Source organism: Pipistrellus hanaki, assembly GCF_964339955.1.
Source record: "Pipistrellus hanaki genome assembly, chromosome: 7".
Taxonomy (NCBI): Eukaryota; Metazoa; Chordata; class Mammalia; order Chiroptera; family Vespertilionidae; genus Pipistrellus; species Pipistrellus hanaki.
The window spans coordinates 48,734,442-48,750,783 of record NC_140509.1 but is presented as its reverse complement, the minus strand read 5'-3'; the positions used below and the strand labels follow the sequence as shown (position 1 = coordinate 48,750,783).

At 38.3% G+C, this 16,342-nt stretch overlaps 1 protein-coding gene across 5 annotated transcripts in view; it reads left to right on the top strand.

The window, feature by feature from the left end:
* USP45 (ubiquitin specific peptidase 45) overlaps positions 1–16,342 on the top strand; it is a 54,340-nt gene that overhangs the window by 26,538 nt on the left and 11,460 nt on the right. The window contains exons 8-15 of one of the 5 annotated variants that reach the window (XM_084889366.1): positions 1,361–1,491; positions 3,760–3,847; positions 6,691–6,772; positions 9,112–9,203; positions 10,699–10,755; positions 11,130–11,222; positions 11,936–12,605; positions 15,274–15,371. In XM_084889366.1, coding sequence (XP_084745492.1) covers positions 1,361–1,491; positions 3,760–3,847; positions 6,691–6,772; positions 9,112–9,203; positions 10,699–10,755; positions 11,130–11,222; positions 11,936–12,605; positions 15,274–15,371 — 1,311 coding nt within the window. Of the gene's footprint in view, positions 1–1,360; positions 1,492–3,759; positions 3,848–6,690; positions 6,773–9,111; positions 9,204–10,698; positions 10,756–11,078; positions 11,223–11,935; positions 12,606–15,273; positions 15,372–16,342 lie in introns of all 5 variants that reach the window. The other 4 variants (XM_084889365.1, XR_014795465.1, XM_084889367.1 and 1 more) reach the window with 4 other exon arrangements.

Here is a 16,342-nt window from a genome sequence, read left to right as displayed (position 1 = left end):
CCCATAATTCTGATGTTGGATCGTTTGAAGTTGTCCCAGAGGTTTCTTACATCATCTTCAATTTTCTGGATTCTCTTGCCTTCTAGCTTCTGCAGAGGAGTGTCTTCTGGCTCTTTATGTTCCAAATCTTTGACTTGATTCTTGCGATCTTCTATTCTGTTTTTAGGACTCTGTAAAATATTTTTTATTTCAGACAATGTATTCTTTATTTCTTGTTGATCCCTTAGCATTTCTTGTTGATCCCTTTTCATATCCTCATAGGTCTCATTTATTTTATCGGCCTTTTCTAGGAGACTCTTGAAAAACCTTATAAGTGTGGTTTTGAACTCTATATCCATTCGCTTTTTGTCCTCCATTTCTTTCGTTTGTGATCTATTTGGTTTAGGCATTTTCGCAGGCAGCTTTCCTGATGGGGCGGGTTTCAGGGTGGAGCCTACAGCCTTGGCTTCTGTCAGCCCCGCCCTATGCGACTCCTAAGACTCAGGGTCCTTCAGTACTTGTTGCAAGCGCCTCTGAGAGAAAGGTGCCCTCAATTTTCGCCTGCTGCCAAACTGTCTATGCTCTCCCCCAATGAGTCCGGTATTGGGGTTCAGTTCAGTTGGAAGTGGAGTTGGAGGTGGCGTTCAGAGCAGTCTGGAGCCCCTGTCTCCTTCCCATCAGGGCAATCCCGCGGCACAGCTGGCCGGCCCTTCTCTGCGCGCACTGTGCGCGCCTCCGGGACCTCCTCTCGCCATTCCCTGGAGTTCCACCTTACAGCCCAGCTCCCTATGGGTGAGCCTGGGTCCCCAGGGTCTGGCCTAGAATTGGGGTTCAGAGCAGTTGGGGGCCCAGCACAATCGGAGCTTTTCTCTGCTTCCCGCTTGAGAACGCCCGCCAGGCACTCGGCCTCCCTCCTCTCCGGCTCCGTCCTCTCCGCGCGCCGCGTGTCTCCGTACCTTAGGCTTTTACAGCTTCTCCGCGCTTCCTTCTGGTTTTCTCCTTGCTGCTTGTTGTAGGATTTCCAGTCAGTCGACTTTCCTGTAGTTCTGGGTAATGTCCATTTTATATTTAATTGTATTTTATTGAAATTGTTGTGTGCGGCTGCGGCTAGTTGCCTACCCGAGCAGCCATCTTGGATTCTCCGGTGATTTCATTCTTAAGCTAATAGTTTTATTAAGTACTAGTAAAGGGCAGATGATATGAGAATACTTGTGTTTTTCAAGATAAAGCATTTCTAATTTTCATTTTTATATTATAAATGAGGGACTAAAGTTTCTTAATACTGTTGAGGGAATTTTAGTTGTCATCACTGAAACAAAATAGAACTGTTTGATTAAAAATAATATATATTTCTGACATAGAGTTAATCATGTTTTTAAAGGATCCATTAATGGTGGAACTTTCAAGCCCTGGACCACTGACCTCAGCCTTGGTCCTGTTTCTTCATAGCATGAAGGAAACTGACAGAGGATCGCTGTCTCCTAAAGCTCTCTTCAGTCAGCTTTGTCAGAAGTGGGTGCACCTACATTGTTAATATAAGTAATCATAAGTTACAAAATGCTATTGTTTATACTTAATATGAGTACTTTCAGTCTTACTGCAACACTAGAGGCCTGGTGCATGAAATTTGTGCACTGGCGTGGGGATGTTCCTCAGCTTAGCTTGCATCCTCTCTAATTTGGGACCCCTTCGGGGATGTCTGACTGCCCTCTCAAAATCCAGGACTGCTGGCTCCCAACTGCTCACCTGCTTGCCTTCCTGATTGCCCCTAACCACTTCTGCCTGCCAGCCTGATCACCCCCTAACCGCTCCTCTGCCAGCCTGATCGATGCCTAACTGCTCCCCTACTGGCCTGATTGCCCCCAACTGCCCTCCCCTGCCAGCCCAATTGCCCTCAACTGCCCTCCCCTGCCATCCTGGTTACCTCTAACTGCCCTCCCCTGCTGACCTGGTCACCCCTAACTGCCCTCCCCTGCTGGTTGCCTCTAACTGCCCTCCCCTGCTGGCCATCTTGTGGTGACCATCTTGTGACTACAAGGGGTGGCCATCTTGTGACCACATGGGGATGGCCATCTTTTGCAAGGGTGTGATGGTCAATTTGCATATTACCTCTTTATTATATAGGATTGCTATTATTGCCTAGATACCAAGAGGAAGAATTAACATAGTTTAGTTGCAGCTCTGTGGTCTATGGAAATTATATCATTTTAAATATATATATATATTTTTATTGATTTCAGAGAGGAAGGGAGGAAAGTGAAATAGAATAATTGATGGGCCTCCTCCTGCATACCCCACACTGGGGATTGAGCCCGCAACCTGGGCAAGTGCCCTGATCCAGACGATTCTCAACCACTAAGCCAGCCAGCAGGACTGGTAAATTATATCTTATAAAACTCTGAAGAAGTGATTATTTATTCCCATTTTATATGTAAGGAAACTGAGACTCATAGCAGTTGAGTACTTTACCCCATTTCATGTGACAAAGCCAGGATTCACTTAGACGTCTGTTTTAACTCAGAAGCCCATGATTATGCATTACCTATGGACACAAACAATAGGATGGTGAAGGCCTTGAACTGGGTTGGGATCAGGTAAAAGGGGCAATGGAGGGGTAAAAGGGGACATCTATAATACTCGCAATAATAAAGATTTTTTTTAAAATAAAAAGAAGCCCATCATGTAACACAATAAAATACGAAAATTAGAGAATTGTAAGAACTTAAAAGGTGCTATAATAGATCATCTAACCTAATTTCTTTATCTTAAAAGATGAGCTTTGAGGCAAATAGTTTAAGTGAATTTCTCAAGATGTTACAAAATGTTTAAAAATAAAATGTTTGCCCGGCTGGCATGGCTCAGTGGTTGAGCCTCAATCTATGAACCAGAAGGTCATGGCTCAATTCCCCATCAGGGCACATGCCCATGTTGGGGGCTTGATCCTGCAGGAGGCAGCTGATCAATGATTCTCACCATTGATGTTTCTATCTTTCTCTCCCTCTCACATCCTGTTTTATTGAAACAATAAAAATAACTTAAATATATACATACACACACACACACACACACACACACACACACACACACACACATATATATATATAAGCCTAAGCGACTGAACCACTGTTTCACTATTTGACCAGTAGCTATGATGCGCACTGACCACCAGGGGGCAGGCACTTAATGCACAGGCATGGAAACATGGAACAGACTGATGAATCTCAGAGGGAAGGGGGAAGAGGGAAAGGGGAAAGCCGGGAAGAGATTAACCAAAGATCTTATATGCATACTAGAGGCCCAGTGCCCGGATTTGTGCATCGGTGGGGTCCCTTGGCCTGGCCTGTGGGGATCTGGCCGAAACCAGCAGTCCAACATCCCCCGAGGGTTCCTGGATTGTGAGAGCACAGGCCAGGCCAAAGGACCCCACCAGTGCATGAATTTGTGCACTGGGCCTCATATATATACATATATACATATACATATACATATACATATACATATACATATACATATATATATATATATATATATATATATATATATATATATATATACACAAAGTATTTGAGTGCTTGGAAATAAACACATACCATAAAGGTCATGACTTAACTTTAATGTATGTACTTATTCCTACATCTAGAAAATTGAGAACTTACTCCGTTGTCAGTAAAGAAGTAAATTGAATCTTTGGCTATATGTTATTGTAAAGTGATTTAAATATTAGTAATATATTGTTGATGAAATGATCTTTTTTTCTTTCCTGCTGTTTTTAAATCATAGGGCCCCCCGATTTAAAGATTTTCAGCAACAGGACAGTCAGGAGCTCCTGCATTATCTGCTGGATTCAGTGAGGACTGAAGAAACAAAGGTCGGGTTTCTTTATGTTTATCACACATACTCTTTAAGAAGAGGGTACAAAACTGAAGGATTTCATTTCTACTATAATTTTTATGTGCAGTTAGGAGGTTAACTTGATTTTTTTTTTAATATATTTTATTGATTTTGTATAGAGAGAAAGGGAGAGGGATAGAGAGTTAGAAACATTGATGAGAGAGAGTCATCGATCAGCTGCCTCTTGCACACTCCCTACTGGGGATATGCCCGCAACCAAGGTACATGCCCTTGACCGGAATCGAACCCGGGACCTTTCAGTCCCCAAGCCGACGCTCTATCCACTGAGCTAAACCGGTTTCGGCTGATTTTTTTTTCTTACTATTCTATTTCTTCTCTCTCTCTTTCTCTCTCTCTCTCTCTCTCTCTCTCTCTCTCTCTCTCTCTCTCTTTTTTTTTACCGTTCTATAAGGTTATTTTCTTTCACTCTATCACAACCCCTATTCTTTATTAGTTAATGTTCTTTGGCTATAACGAACAGAAATCAATTAAAACTAGCTTAAATAGCCGGGACCGGTTTGGCTCAATGGATAGAGCATCGGCTTGGGGACTGAAAGGTCCCGGGTTCGATTCCGGTCAAGGGCATGTACCTTGGCTGCGGGCATATCCCCAGTGGGGGGTGTGCAAGAGGCAGCTGATCGATGACTCTCTCTCATCGATGTTTCTGACTCTCTATCTCTCTCCCTTCCTCTCTGTACAAAATCAATAAAAATATATTTTAAAAAAAAATTAAAAAAAAAAAACTAGCTTAAATAAAGGAAATGGATCTAAGAGTCCAGGTGAAGGGGGATATAGCTGGGATTGTTTACTACATGATAATTATGAATCATTGTAAATGGAATTAAAATTTATGTCTTTACATTGTTTTTCTCTGTCATTATCACAAATAAAACAACAAAATCCATCCCTATCATTTATTCTATTTCCCTTCTATTACTTGACTAGAGGCCCGGTGCACAAAATTCATGCATGGGTGCGGTCCCTAGGCCTGGCCAGCAATTGAAGCATGAGTGTCTGGTGTGGAAGGGCAGGTTCACCTGGGCTCCAGGCAGCACCTCAGCACCCGCTCGCACCCAGCTTAGCCTGGTGCTGCCCACTCACCTGCTCCACCATCTCACCGCAGTCCTGCTCTCATTAGGGCGTATTGGGGCCGGCAGTGCCTCCACTGCCACCCACTGCCAGTGCTGCATCGCTGACACCCACCATGTTCTCCGCCACCCTGTGATGGTCAGCACATGTCATAGTGAGCGGTCGAATGATCACCGAGGGGACAATTTGCATATTAGGCTTTTATTAATATACCGTAGGATGATCTTCTTTGTTTCAAATTAAATTACTGTTTTGTCAAAATGGTACATTGGGATTCACAGTATCTTAAAAACTCAGGCAATATAGCAAAAAACATTGGTTTTTTTGCTCTCATCTTTTTTCCTCTGTGAGGGTTTTAGACGGCGTGGCAAAATTAAAATGTCAAGTGTGTGGATCTGCTCAGTCCTGTGAGCAAGGCCAGTCTATTACAGTGGTACCCAGGCAGGAGCTGCATTGTCTGGCCTGGGAACCCACAGCTGTTAGGTGTGTTGCTGTTGTCATTTGCCACTGCCATGTGTTTTTTAATTGAAGAAAGGCTACACCGTTAGGTCTGCCACCAGAATCTTTTAGTAATGATTACAAACTACTGATCTCCTTTCATATTGTTTCATCAAAGTCTTTTTCTTACAACTATAAAGGTCAGGACTATCACATACTCTTATTGAATGGACCACTAAAGGGATCATTTGTGCAAAAGCTCGTAAATTTTTATGTGCAAATAAAATCAAATTTACTATAAGAATTTCTTTTATAATCAGCCTTTTCAAGTTACAAATATATATGCTTAATTTTTCCCCTTTTAATTTGAGCTATCACTAAAGAAATGTTATCTTTTTATTATCTTTTCAAAGACATACCACTTTAATACATTATTGGATAGGATTTTTAAAAGGCACAATACTTCAGCTAACTAAACTAAGTTTTTTTTGCATTCTTTTTTTTTTTTTAAATATATTTTATTGATTTTACACAGAGAGGAATTGAGAGGGACAGAGAGTTAGAAACGTCGATGAGAGAGAAACATCGACCAGCTGCCTCTTGCACACCCCCTACTGGGGATGTGCCCGCAACCAAGGTATATGCCCTTGACCGGAATCGAACCCGGGACCTTTCAGTCCGCAGGCCGACGCTCTATCCACTGAGCCAAACTGGTCCCGGCGATAAATAAAATAATCTGTGTGGAAGCCAATGTGAGTTTAAGAGCTTCTTATCTATTAAGGTTTTCTTCATAGACAAGAAATTTCATATGCTTTATTTGTTACATTTTGTCCTGATTAAGAACTACATAATTTTTAGGAACACAGTGGGACAGAGGGAGGAGAGGGAGACAAATGGAGAGAAAAGGGGAGAGAAGGGAAAAGTGGGACGAGTTACTCTAAACCTATAAGAATGATGAGACTAGGCTGCTTGCTTATTGTAGACTGAAAAACACCTTTGAACCCAAGAAAGAACCTAAACATAGGAACTTTTCTGTAATTCCATATTCTCTCTCAAGTAAGAAAATTGTTCATTCATGGAATTTTAGGACCAGATTTAATTTTTTAAAATTCAGTCATTTTATTTTATAGACTAAGGAACTGAGATCCAGTGTACCTTGCTGTTTGAAAGTCCTTCTCTTATTAAGATGAGGCCAGAGTTAACTGTTACTAAAACAGATGATATTTAAAAGAACACAGAATACTGCTTTAAAATAATAGATTTTAATAAATTCTTATTAACTTTGTTTTATAGAGAATACAAGCTAGCATTCTAAAAGCATTTAACAATCCAACAACTAAAACTGCTGATGATGAAACTAGGAAAAAAGTCAAAGGTATGTTGACTCTCTCACTGTTAAAATTTTATTCTACAGTAAAGTATTTAAAGTTTCTTTACAGGGGGAAAAGAACTGAGCATTATGTGAATGAATGCTGTAAAGCAGATGCCTTAAAATGAAGATATACTTATTCTAGTGGCTGCAAGATAGTCTAGTGGGTCATAGAAAGAAAATGTTAGAATTTATCCATGTGAATTAAAAAAAAAATAAAAGTAATATCACATACAAATTGACACTATTGCCCTTAATAGGAGGTTCTAAGGGAGACTAGAAAGGTGGCTAAAGGTAGCATCCTTATTTGGAAGTTTAATTTTATCATAGTAGTCTATTTTGCAGTTGAGGTGTGCTTGGATGAGTGAACTCATGGATATTATCTAAATCTAACTTGACAAGGCTTAAGTGCTGCAAAGATTCCTGCAAGGAAACGTTTATTTTTTTTTTATTTTTTAATTTTTTAAAAATATTTTTATTGATTTTGTACAGAGAGGATGGGAGAGAGATAGAGAGTTAGAAACATCAATGAGAGAGAGTCATCGATCAGCTGCCTCTTGCACACCCCCCACTGGGGATATGCCCGCAACCAAGGTACATGTCCTTGACCGGAATCGAACCCGGGACCCTTCAGTCCCCAAGCCGACGCTCTATCCATTGAGCCAAACCGGTCCCGACGGAAACGTTTATTGAAGGAGTACTGACAGGTCAAGTGCACATGTCTACTTTACTCCTAGTGTTATTTCTTCCTCAACCAAAATGTGAGGCAAAAACATGATTATCTAATCAAAGTGGTCACATAAGTATTTAAGTGTGGGTTTATAGTCTATGTTATTAGTGATTTACCATGTCCTAAATGTGTATTCTGTCTTGAGATGTTAACTAATGGTAGTATAAAGGCATCATTTTTAGTAGACACTAAAAATATTTTGTATTTTATTCATTCTCTTTTCTAACTTTTACTTTTCTTAGTATTATTTGTACACCCTATAGATCTATATAAACAAATATATGTTGTGATTATATATGCCGAATTTTATATGCAGTTTTAAGGGTTCAGGTATTTTTAAACGTAGATTTTCAAGCATGTTCTTTTGTTTTGAGATAGTGCCATCTAGAGCATGTTTAGAATAACTGCCCAGCTTTTCTTTCCAGTTTTGTAATCTTTTCTATTAATCCCTTGTACAATTTTTCTTAATGAAACATCTTAGTTTACTATAATGTCTCAAATATAATTAATAAATGTTTATTTATATAGCCCAATATGTCTTCTCTGTCATTCATTGCAGAAAATACAATGTTTTAGAAGGTAGAGACCTAAAAAAATATAGAAGTGAATAGATTTGTTAATATATTTCTCCCCATGTTTACTGTGGAAAATGTCAAACTTCTGTTAAGTGGAGGGAATAGTATATGAAGCTCCATGTATCCATGTACTCATCACCCTAATTATTTCATTCAATTCCTAGAGCATAATGTTTCTTCTATTTTCTCCCAACTCCAGATTATTTTGAAGCAAATTATAGGCATAATTTTCCTTGATATATAAATACTAGAGGCTTGATGCATGAAATTCGTGCAAGAGTAGGCCTTCCTTCCTCTAGCTGCTGGGACCAGCTTCCCTGAAGCCCCGGCTTCATCCGGAAGGTCCTCTGGTCTAATTAGCATATTATGCTTTTATTATTATAGATTTTTCAAACAGAATAATTCTGACAATTTTAATATAACTGAGCAGTTATGCATGTGACTGAGTTATTTACTGCCATATTAATTCTCTTTTACTTTTTTATTTTTTGAAAGATTTATTGTTTAAAGTATTACTAATAGTAGTACATATGTCTCCTTTTTTTCCCCATTGACCTTCCCCTGGCCTCCCATACCCCCCAGCACATGCCCTCACCCACCATATTAATTCTTTACACTATGTTGTGTTTACTTGTCTTTTATACTCTGTTATTTCCATAGTTGGGGTCCTAGCAGCTGTAGCCCTAAAAGCATAATCTCCTTTCCCATCCCTCTACCCTGGGTCAGGCACAGAGGCTTTAAAGAATTTAATGGGAGCAGTTGAGATGTAGTATGAGTCGTAGTTACTGCTCCTTTTATTTTACCTTACGAACAGTTATTTCTGAAAATACTATCATTGCTAGTCACATTTTCTCTACAGAACTGTAAAAGAGAGAGACATTATAATGTCATATAGGAGAATACATTATTAAATGTAGCACTGGACATCTGCCTTAGATTTCTTTTGAATCAACAGAGAAAAACAACAACAACAACAACCATGTTACAATGTAAGGTTGATGGTTGACATGTTTTTGCATTAAAAAGTATTATTTTTACAGCATATGGAAGCGAAGGTGTGAAAATGAACTTCATAGATCGGATCTTTATTGGTGAATTAACTAGCACCCTCATGTGTGAAGAATGTGCAAAAGTAGGTACTTTGAAATTCACTTTTGCATGGACTAGATTACAATCCCAGCTTTTTGATTATTTTCTTTCACATATAATCTTCAGCAGACATTTACTTTTATTTGTGACAGGTGACTAATAGTTTTTGAAAATCTTCTAAAAATATATCCTTCACTCTTAGAAAGTAAACATAATCTATAATGTTTAAAAATAAACGTGTTATTTTATTTTTCCTCCCAAGAAACCTGTGAAGTTCTGTTAGGTCATTGTAATATGTTTGAATGTGTAAGCTACTTGTTAGTTGGAAATAAAATAAAGTTCTGTGAAGAGAATAGCTATATTATGTAACTATGTATGCATGGCTCTAAAATGTAATTCTATTAGAAATAACTTAATGTATTAACATAACCCAGGATGATCTAGCACATTGGATTTAAAGTTTATTTTTTATGACTTGAAGTTTATTTCATTTTATTTGATTAAGTAGACTTGACTCATCTTTAAATTAGTGATACTTTTTATTTGGTGGAATGGAATGCCATCTGTTCTTTTACAATTTAAAGGCATATACATTTTTATAGGCTTTCAGTTGCTTGCTAAGGAATACTTCTGAAAGCGGATAACTTGGATTATGATGGGTTTACACTTTTGTCAGATTTTCTTATAAAAGAGAGAGTCTTTATGTACATTTTGTTGTTCCAGACTATGGATTATTTTTCTATCTTCTCTAGTTTTATTCAATTAGAATTACATATTATATCTCCTAATCTGTCGCATTGAAGCACAGACTGTGTCAGAGTATTACCTACTTCTGTAGTATATTTTACATAAAAGTTGATTTCTCTCTCACAAGCCAAGGGTATCTTTTAGAATTACCCTAAAGAATCTACAAAACACAAACTTTCTGCCTTTTTCATATTTTATGTTATAGCACTAATTTCACCAAAAATAATTTTATGTTTTTAGTTAATCATTATTATTAAACATATTCTATTTAAAAGTTACTTTAAACATTACTGATATTATGATAATGACAACATAAAATTCAACAGGGCTGCATTTATTAAAGTTTTTAGATATTTTGTTTTGATTAACAGTACCTACTGCTCTACCCAATTAAATTGCTGTTTGTTTCAGGAATATTTTTTTTTATTAAGGTATTATATGTGTACATATCTTACTGTTGCCCTCCCCCCAACTCCTATACATGCCCTTCCTCCCCAGAGTTTTTTGTTCATTGGTTTTGCTTATATGCATGCATACAAATCCTTCGTTTGATCTCTTATCTCCCCCATATCTCCCTACCCTCCCCACTGTAATTTGAAAGTCTGTTTGTTGCTTTACTGTCTCTGTATCTATCTTTTTATTCATCAGTTTATATCCAGGAATGTTTTTTTAACTTAAAATTTTAAGTTGCCTGGGACATTTGATTCCTCTAGCCTTTACAAAACTACATTGTCTGTATTAGAATTCTACCTGAAGTTCTCAATATGTTTGTTTGTTTTTTTTCTTTTAAGATCTCCACGGTGAAAGATCCTTTCATTGATATTTCACTTCCTATAATAGAAGAAAGGGTAAGGAGAAAAAAAACCTTAAGTCTTTTGTGAAGGATATTCATTTTATTTAGACATTTATTGAATATGTTATCTGATCTGAGAATCATTATTTTTTATATACAATAGTTGAGTTTGTACAGTTAATATTGGGGTTTGTGTATGCATGCATAATGTATGAGATCATTCTTATTCTCAAGGAATTTAAATCCTTATGCTATATATTTTGAGAGTTAAAGTTAAGGAAATTATATTTCAAATGAGTTACAAATTTTAAAAAGTAGATTACATCCAGAATTTATTTCCTAAGGAAGTTTTGTGTTATGTACATGTCATCTATATAGGTTTCAAAGCCTGTATTATGGGGAAGAATTAGTAAATATAGAATTTTACAGGAGACACAGAATGGCCAATATAGTGGCCCTGTTACTATAGAAAATAATCACCAACCTAGAGACACCAGGAAGCAGTCTCCATCTATAGATAAGGTAAGACGATGTGTATTTGTGAGGCATCTGCTTTTTTAAACTTATTATTATGAAAAATTTTAAAAATATACAGAAGTAGAGAAAATAGTATGATAAACTTCCATGTAAGTAGTTCTCAAATTTATAGTTATCAGCTCATGGCTAATCAGATTTTATCTATATCTTATATTCTCCCCACCTCCCCCAAATTATTTTGGAATAAATCCCAAATATATCACATATTTCAGTATGGAGATCAAATAGATACTCTTTTAAAATACATAACCACAGTACCATTATCATACCTAAAATATTAATAACTTTGTAATAGCACCAATATCTAGTCATTATTTAAATTTCTGCAACTGTCTCATAAATACTTGTTTTTTGGTTTTGCTTTTTAAAGTCTATTTGAATTCAAGATCTAAAAAAAGAGCTATGGAGTGCATTTGATTTCATGCCTCTTCAATATCTGTGCTGTTCGCACAAGTCCTCTTCTCTTCTCCATAAATAGGTTTCTGTTGTTGATTTCTTGTGTAAAAGTTTATTTTTAAATTAGAACTATTTGTTAGTGTATCTTCTATTGGTTATAGTTTATGTAGATATAGGAAGGGATTTAGATATACTAGAAATACTAGAGTATTTATTTAATAATTGTGGGACATTTAATTACTGGCATTTATTTTCAGTAAAGTCACAAGATTCTTTTCTCTAAAAATATTGTCAACTTACAGAGTCAGCTAATTCATGGCAGAAAACGTGCAAGGAAATTTTCATCTGGAGATGATAAAACTGTTGACATGTACCTGAAAAATGGAAACATGGAAGTGAATGGGGATTCCTCAGCATTTGCAAAAATCATGAATACTGACTCAAATCTGGCTGAAAACCCTACTGATGGTAGTGAGAAGGAAGCTAGCCATTGTGAAAGTGGTGTTGATGCTGACAGTGAAGCCTCAGAATCAGAAAGTGCTTCTAGGCAAACTCTGTTGCCGAGATCCCGTAGTGGATGCTATGTGCACACAAATGGACATCACCATCCATCAACAAGAGAACTGCCCACCAAGAAGACTGATAGTGATGATGGAGGAATGGCTAAAGCTATATCTGAACTTCATTTAAACAGCACTGTTCCTGGAGATAGAGATTTTGCTGGAGAAAATCAGCCACTAAATCTCCCAAATAATTTATATTTTCCAGAGGAGAAGCATACAATGTCTCATAGTCCACAAAATGCTTTTCAGACCCTTTCTCAGAGCTATATAACTACTTCTAAAGAATGTTCAATTCAGTCCTGTCTCTACCAGTTCACATCTATGGAGTTATTAATGGGGAATAACAAGCTTCTATGTGAGAATTGTACTGAAAAGAAACAGAAGTACCAAAGGGAAACCAGTTCTGTAGGTAAATGTTTAGCTTTATTTTTTATTCACGGATTATCTGATAGTCAGTGACTAGTTGGCATTAGATCCCAAAGAGAAGAACCTAAGAACCTGTCTCTATACTTGAGCTGCCTGAGGGCAGGGATTGTCTTTTTCGTATTTGTATATTTGTACTTTAGCGCTGCAGACACTGACTGGGCAGAATGAATGTTCAATAGATTTTTGTTGAAATAAATTAAAGAACAGGAACTATCCATCTCTGCCCTGAAAATGCAAATCCACATAATCTTATTTCAGCGGACTAGCTACCTGAAATCTTTCCAGAAGAAATTTCTCTAAAACTTAGAGAATTTTCCCAAATTCCATTAATCTAATATCTTACCTAATAATAGACAAACATGCTAATTGACTGTACCTTCGTGACACCCACAGCCAATTAGGAGTGAGTATGCAAATTAACCCAACAAAGATGATAGTTCATTTGCATACCTGGCCGCTTTGGGCCTCTGAGCAGAGTAGGAAGGTCAAAAGGCAGCTCCGGCCAGAGCGAAAGCTGTGCCAGCAGCCAGGTAAAGGAAGGCCCATTCTGGAACGAATCTTTGTACATCAGGCTTCTAGTTTATATATAAAAGCCTAAGCAACCGTTCAACCGGTAATTATGCGCACACTAACCACCATGGGGCAGACACTTCACACACAGGCATGGAAACATGGAACAGACTGATGAATCTCAGAGGGGACGGGGGGGGGGGGAGGAGGAGATTAACCAAAGATCTTATATGCGTACTAGAGGTGCATGAATTTATGCACCGGTAGGGTCCCTTGGCCTGGCCTGCAGGGATCGAGCCAAAACCAGCAGTCTGACATCCCCCAAGGGGTTCCAGATTGAGAGAGGGTACCGGCCAGGCCAAGGGACCCCACTGGTGCACAAATCCGTGCACCTGGCTTCTAGTGAAGTCATAGCCTATACTAATAAAAGGGTAATATGCTAATTAGACTGGATAGACTGGATGTCTTTCAGACAAAGCCACGGTGGTGGGGGCCAAGGCAGAGCCGGTTAGGGATGATCAGACAGTCAAGAAAGCAGTTAGTGGCGATCATGCAGGCAGGCAGGTGAACAGTTAGAAGCAAGTGGTCCCGGATTGTGAGAGGGATGTTTGACTGCTGGTTTAGGCCCCACGGGGATCGGGCCTAAACCAGCAGTCGGACATCCTCCAAAGGGTCCGGAATTGGAGAGGATGCAGGCTGGGCTGAGGACCTTCCACCTGCCCCCCCCCCCCCCCCCCACCGCACCCTCGTGTACAAATTTTGTGCACTGGGCCTCTAGTAAGATATAAATTTGAAGGTTTTAAATAATTGTATATTTTAAAACTAGCAACATAATATCTATATTTAGTTGCCTGGGAAAAGGGGGGACTTGTCAAGAAATTTTTAGTGTACCTCTAGCCTTGACTAAATGGAGAGAATACTCATTCCTAGTGACTACTTTCATTCAAAATATAGATTTTATTTTTATTCAGGAATTGTGAGGCCAACAGATCAGGATACGGTTATCACTGAGGATGCTTTGTTTCTTACAGTTCCCAAGAAGAGAGGGCACACGGGGAAGCACCAAGGTTAGGCAGGAAGCGGAGACAGCCAGCGGGAAACTAGGGCAAGAGATTTTATTATGGTTTCCAAGGGAAGGAATAGGCAAGGCATGATAAACAGGTTTAAGACTGACTAGTTTTGAATAATTTAGTGGGCCCTGGGTTATAGGGACTGTCGCTAGTTGTCTAGAACTTGGTCATGGTAGGATTAGAGCAAGTGGATTGCAGGCTAGGTAAAGGAGATAGTTGGGATGTATGTTTTGGATTGGTTGGTTTGCATATAAAAGACGCATTTAATATTTACTATCTCTAGCAATTAGCTCTGGGAAAGGCCTTCCTTCCAGTGTCAGCAAGACCCCAGTTGTCAAAACATCAGAACAGTCCTAACCAGTTTGGCTCAGTGGATAGAGCGTCGGCCTGTAGACTGAAGGGTCTCAGGTTTGATTCCAGTTAAGGGCATGTATGTTGGTTGTGGGCACATCCCCAGTAGGGGATGTGCAGGAGGCAGCTGATTGATGTTTCTAACTCTATCCCTCTCCCTTCCTCTCTGTAAAATCAATAAAATATCTTAAAAAACACACACACACATCAGAAAACACACACACACATCAGAACAAAGATGTGTTTAATACACTAGTAATTAAGAAAATATCTAAATGGGAGAAGGAAGAAATACCAGTTTATATTAACCCAAGTTAAATATGCAATTGGTCATATTCAAATTCAGTCCTGTAACTACCACCAAGGTATAAAACATTTTCATTGCCCCAAAATGTTTTCTTGTGCTCCTTTGTAGTTAATCTCCTCTCCCATTCCCTAATCCCTGCATTTACTAATCTGATTCTTCTCCCAATAGTTTTGCCTTCTCCAGGATATCATAAAAAATGGATAATATAATATACAGGCTTTTGTCTCTAGCCTCTTTGCCACATAATGCTTTGAGATTCATCCCTATAGCTACACATATTAATAGTTAATTCTATTTTCTTTTTTAATATTTTAAAAAAATGTGATGCTTCTATATAAATGTTGACTGTTATGTGGTAGATTCCATTGGTATGAAATAGAACCTTACAAATAAATTTATTATATTTTATACAGAAAAGAAAGCAGAAGGGGTTTATACTAATGCCAGGAAGCAGTTGCTTATTTCTGCTGTTCCAGTTATCCTAATACTCCACCTTAAAAGATTCCATCAGGTAAAAGTTCCTTTAGTAGCACTAGAGTAATTTCCATCAGATGTTTTATAGAGCCCTAAATCTTGTAAAATACTGTCAAGGATTAGGCACTAATTTACTGAATTTAAATATTTGTCATATGGGATTTACTGCTTTTTCAGCAATAATAGTTTACCAGACTTTTCTAATTAAAATAGTTTAATTCACAGTGTTTAAAGATTTAGGTGGTAGGAACCCAAATGGCATGTGTGTGTTTGTCGATGGAAAATAAGAATTTTTTAAAACCCTTGGGGGGGGGGGGGGATAGAGGGGAGGGGGGGAGGGACACTTGGAAGTAAAAAAAATAACAAAGTGCACATACCTTTCTGAGTTCTTTTGATCCTAGTGAGAGGGCTGTGAGGTCTGGCCATGGCTGACTAGTCCTGAGTACAAAAAGGACTAGTATAAGGCAGTTTCCATTACTGTAGGACTCTACAATGAGAACCTAAATATTTTCATTGAAGCAGATTTTTCTCCTCTTTTAGTGTGTGTATTTTTTTTTTTTTAAATAAGTATTTATTTTAGACAAAGAGGAAGGGAGAGGAAGAAAAAGACCTACGTAAGAGAGAAACATGGATCTGGTGCCTCCTACATGCCCCCTACTGGGAATCAAGCCCACAACTCAGGCCTGTGCCCTGATCTGGAATGGAACCAATGACCTCTTGGTGCATGGGATGATGCTAGATCCACTGAGCCACATCGGCCAGTCTGTGTGCATTTTTAATTCAATGCTTTGACTCTTTTTTTTTTTTTTTTTTTGCATTTGATAAAATGATTCTAACATTTCTCTGGAAGAATGAATAAGTGAAAATCAGATGATTTTTTTAAAATTTAATCAATCTTTATTGCTCAGATTATTACAATTGTTTCTCCTTTATCCCCCCATAGCTCCCTTCCACCCGGTTTCCACCCCACCTTCTGCCCTTACTTTCCCCCCGCCCCCCTTGTCCTCA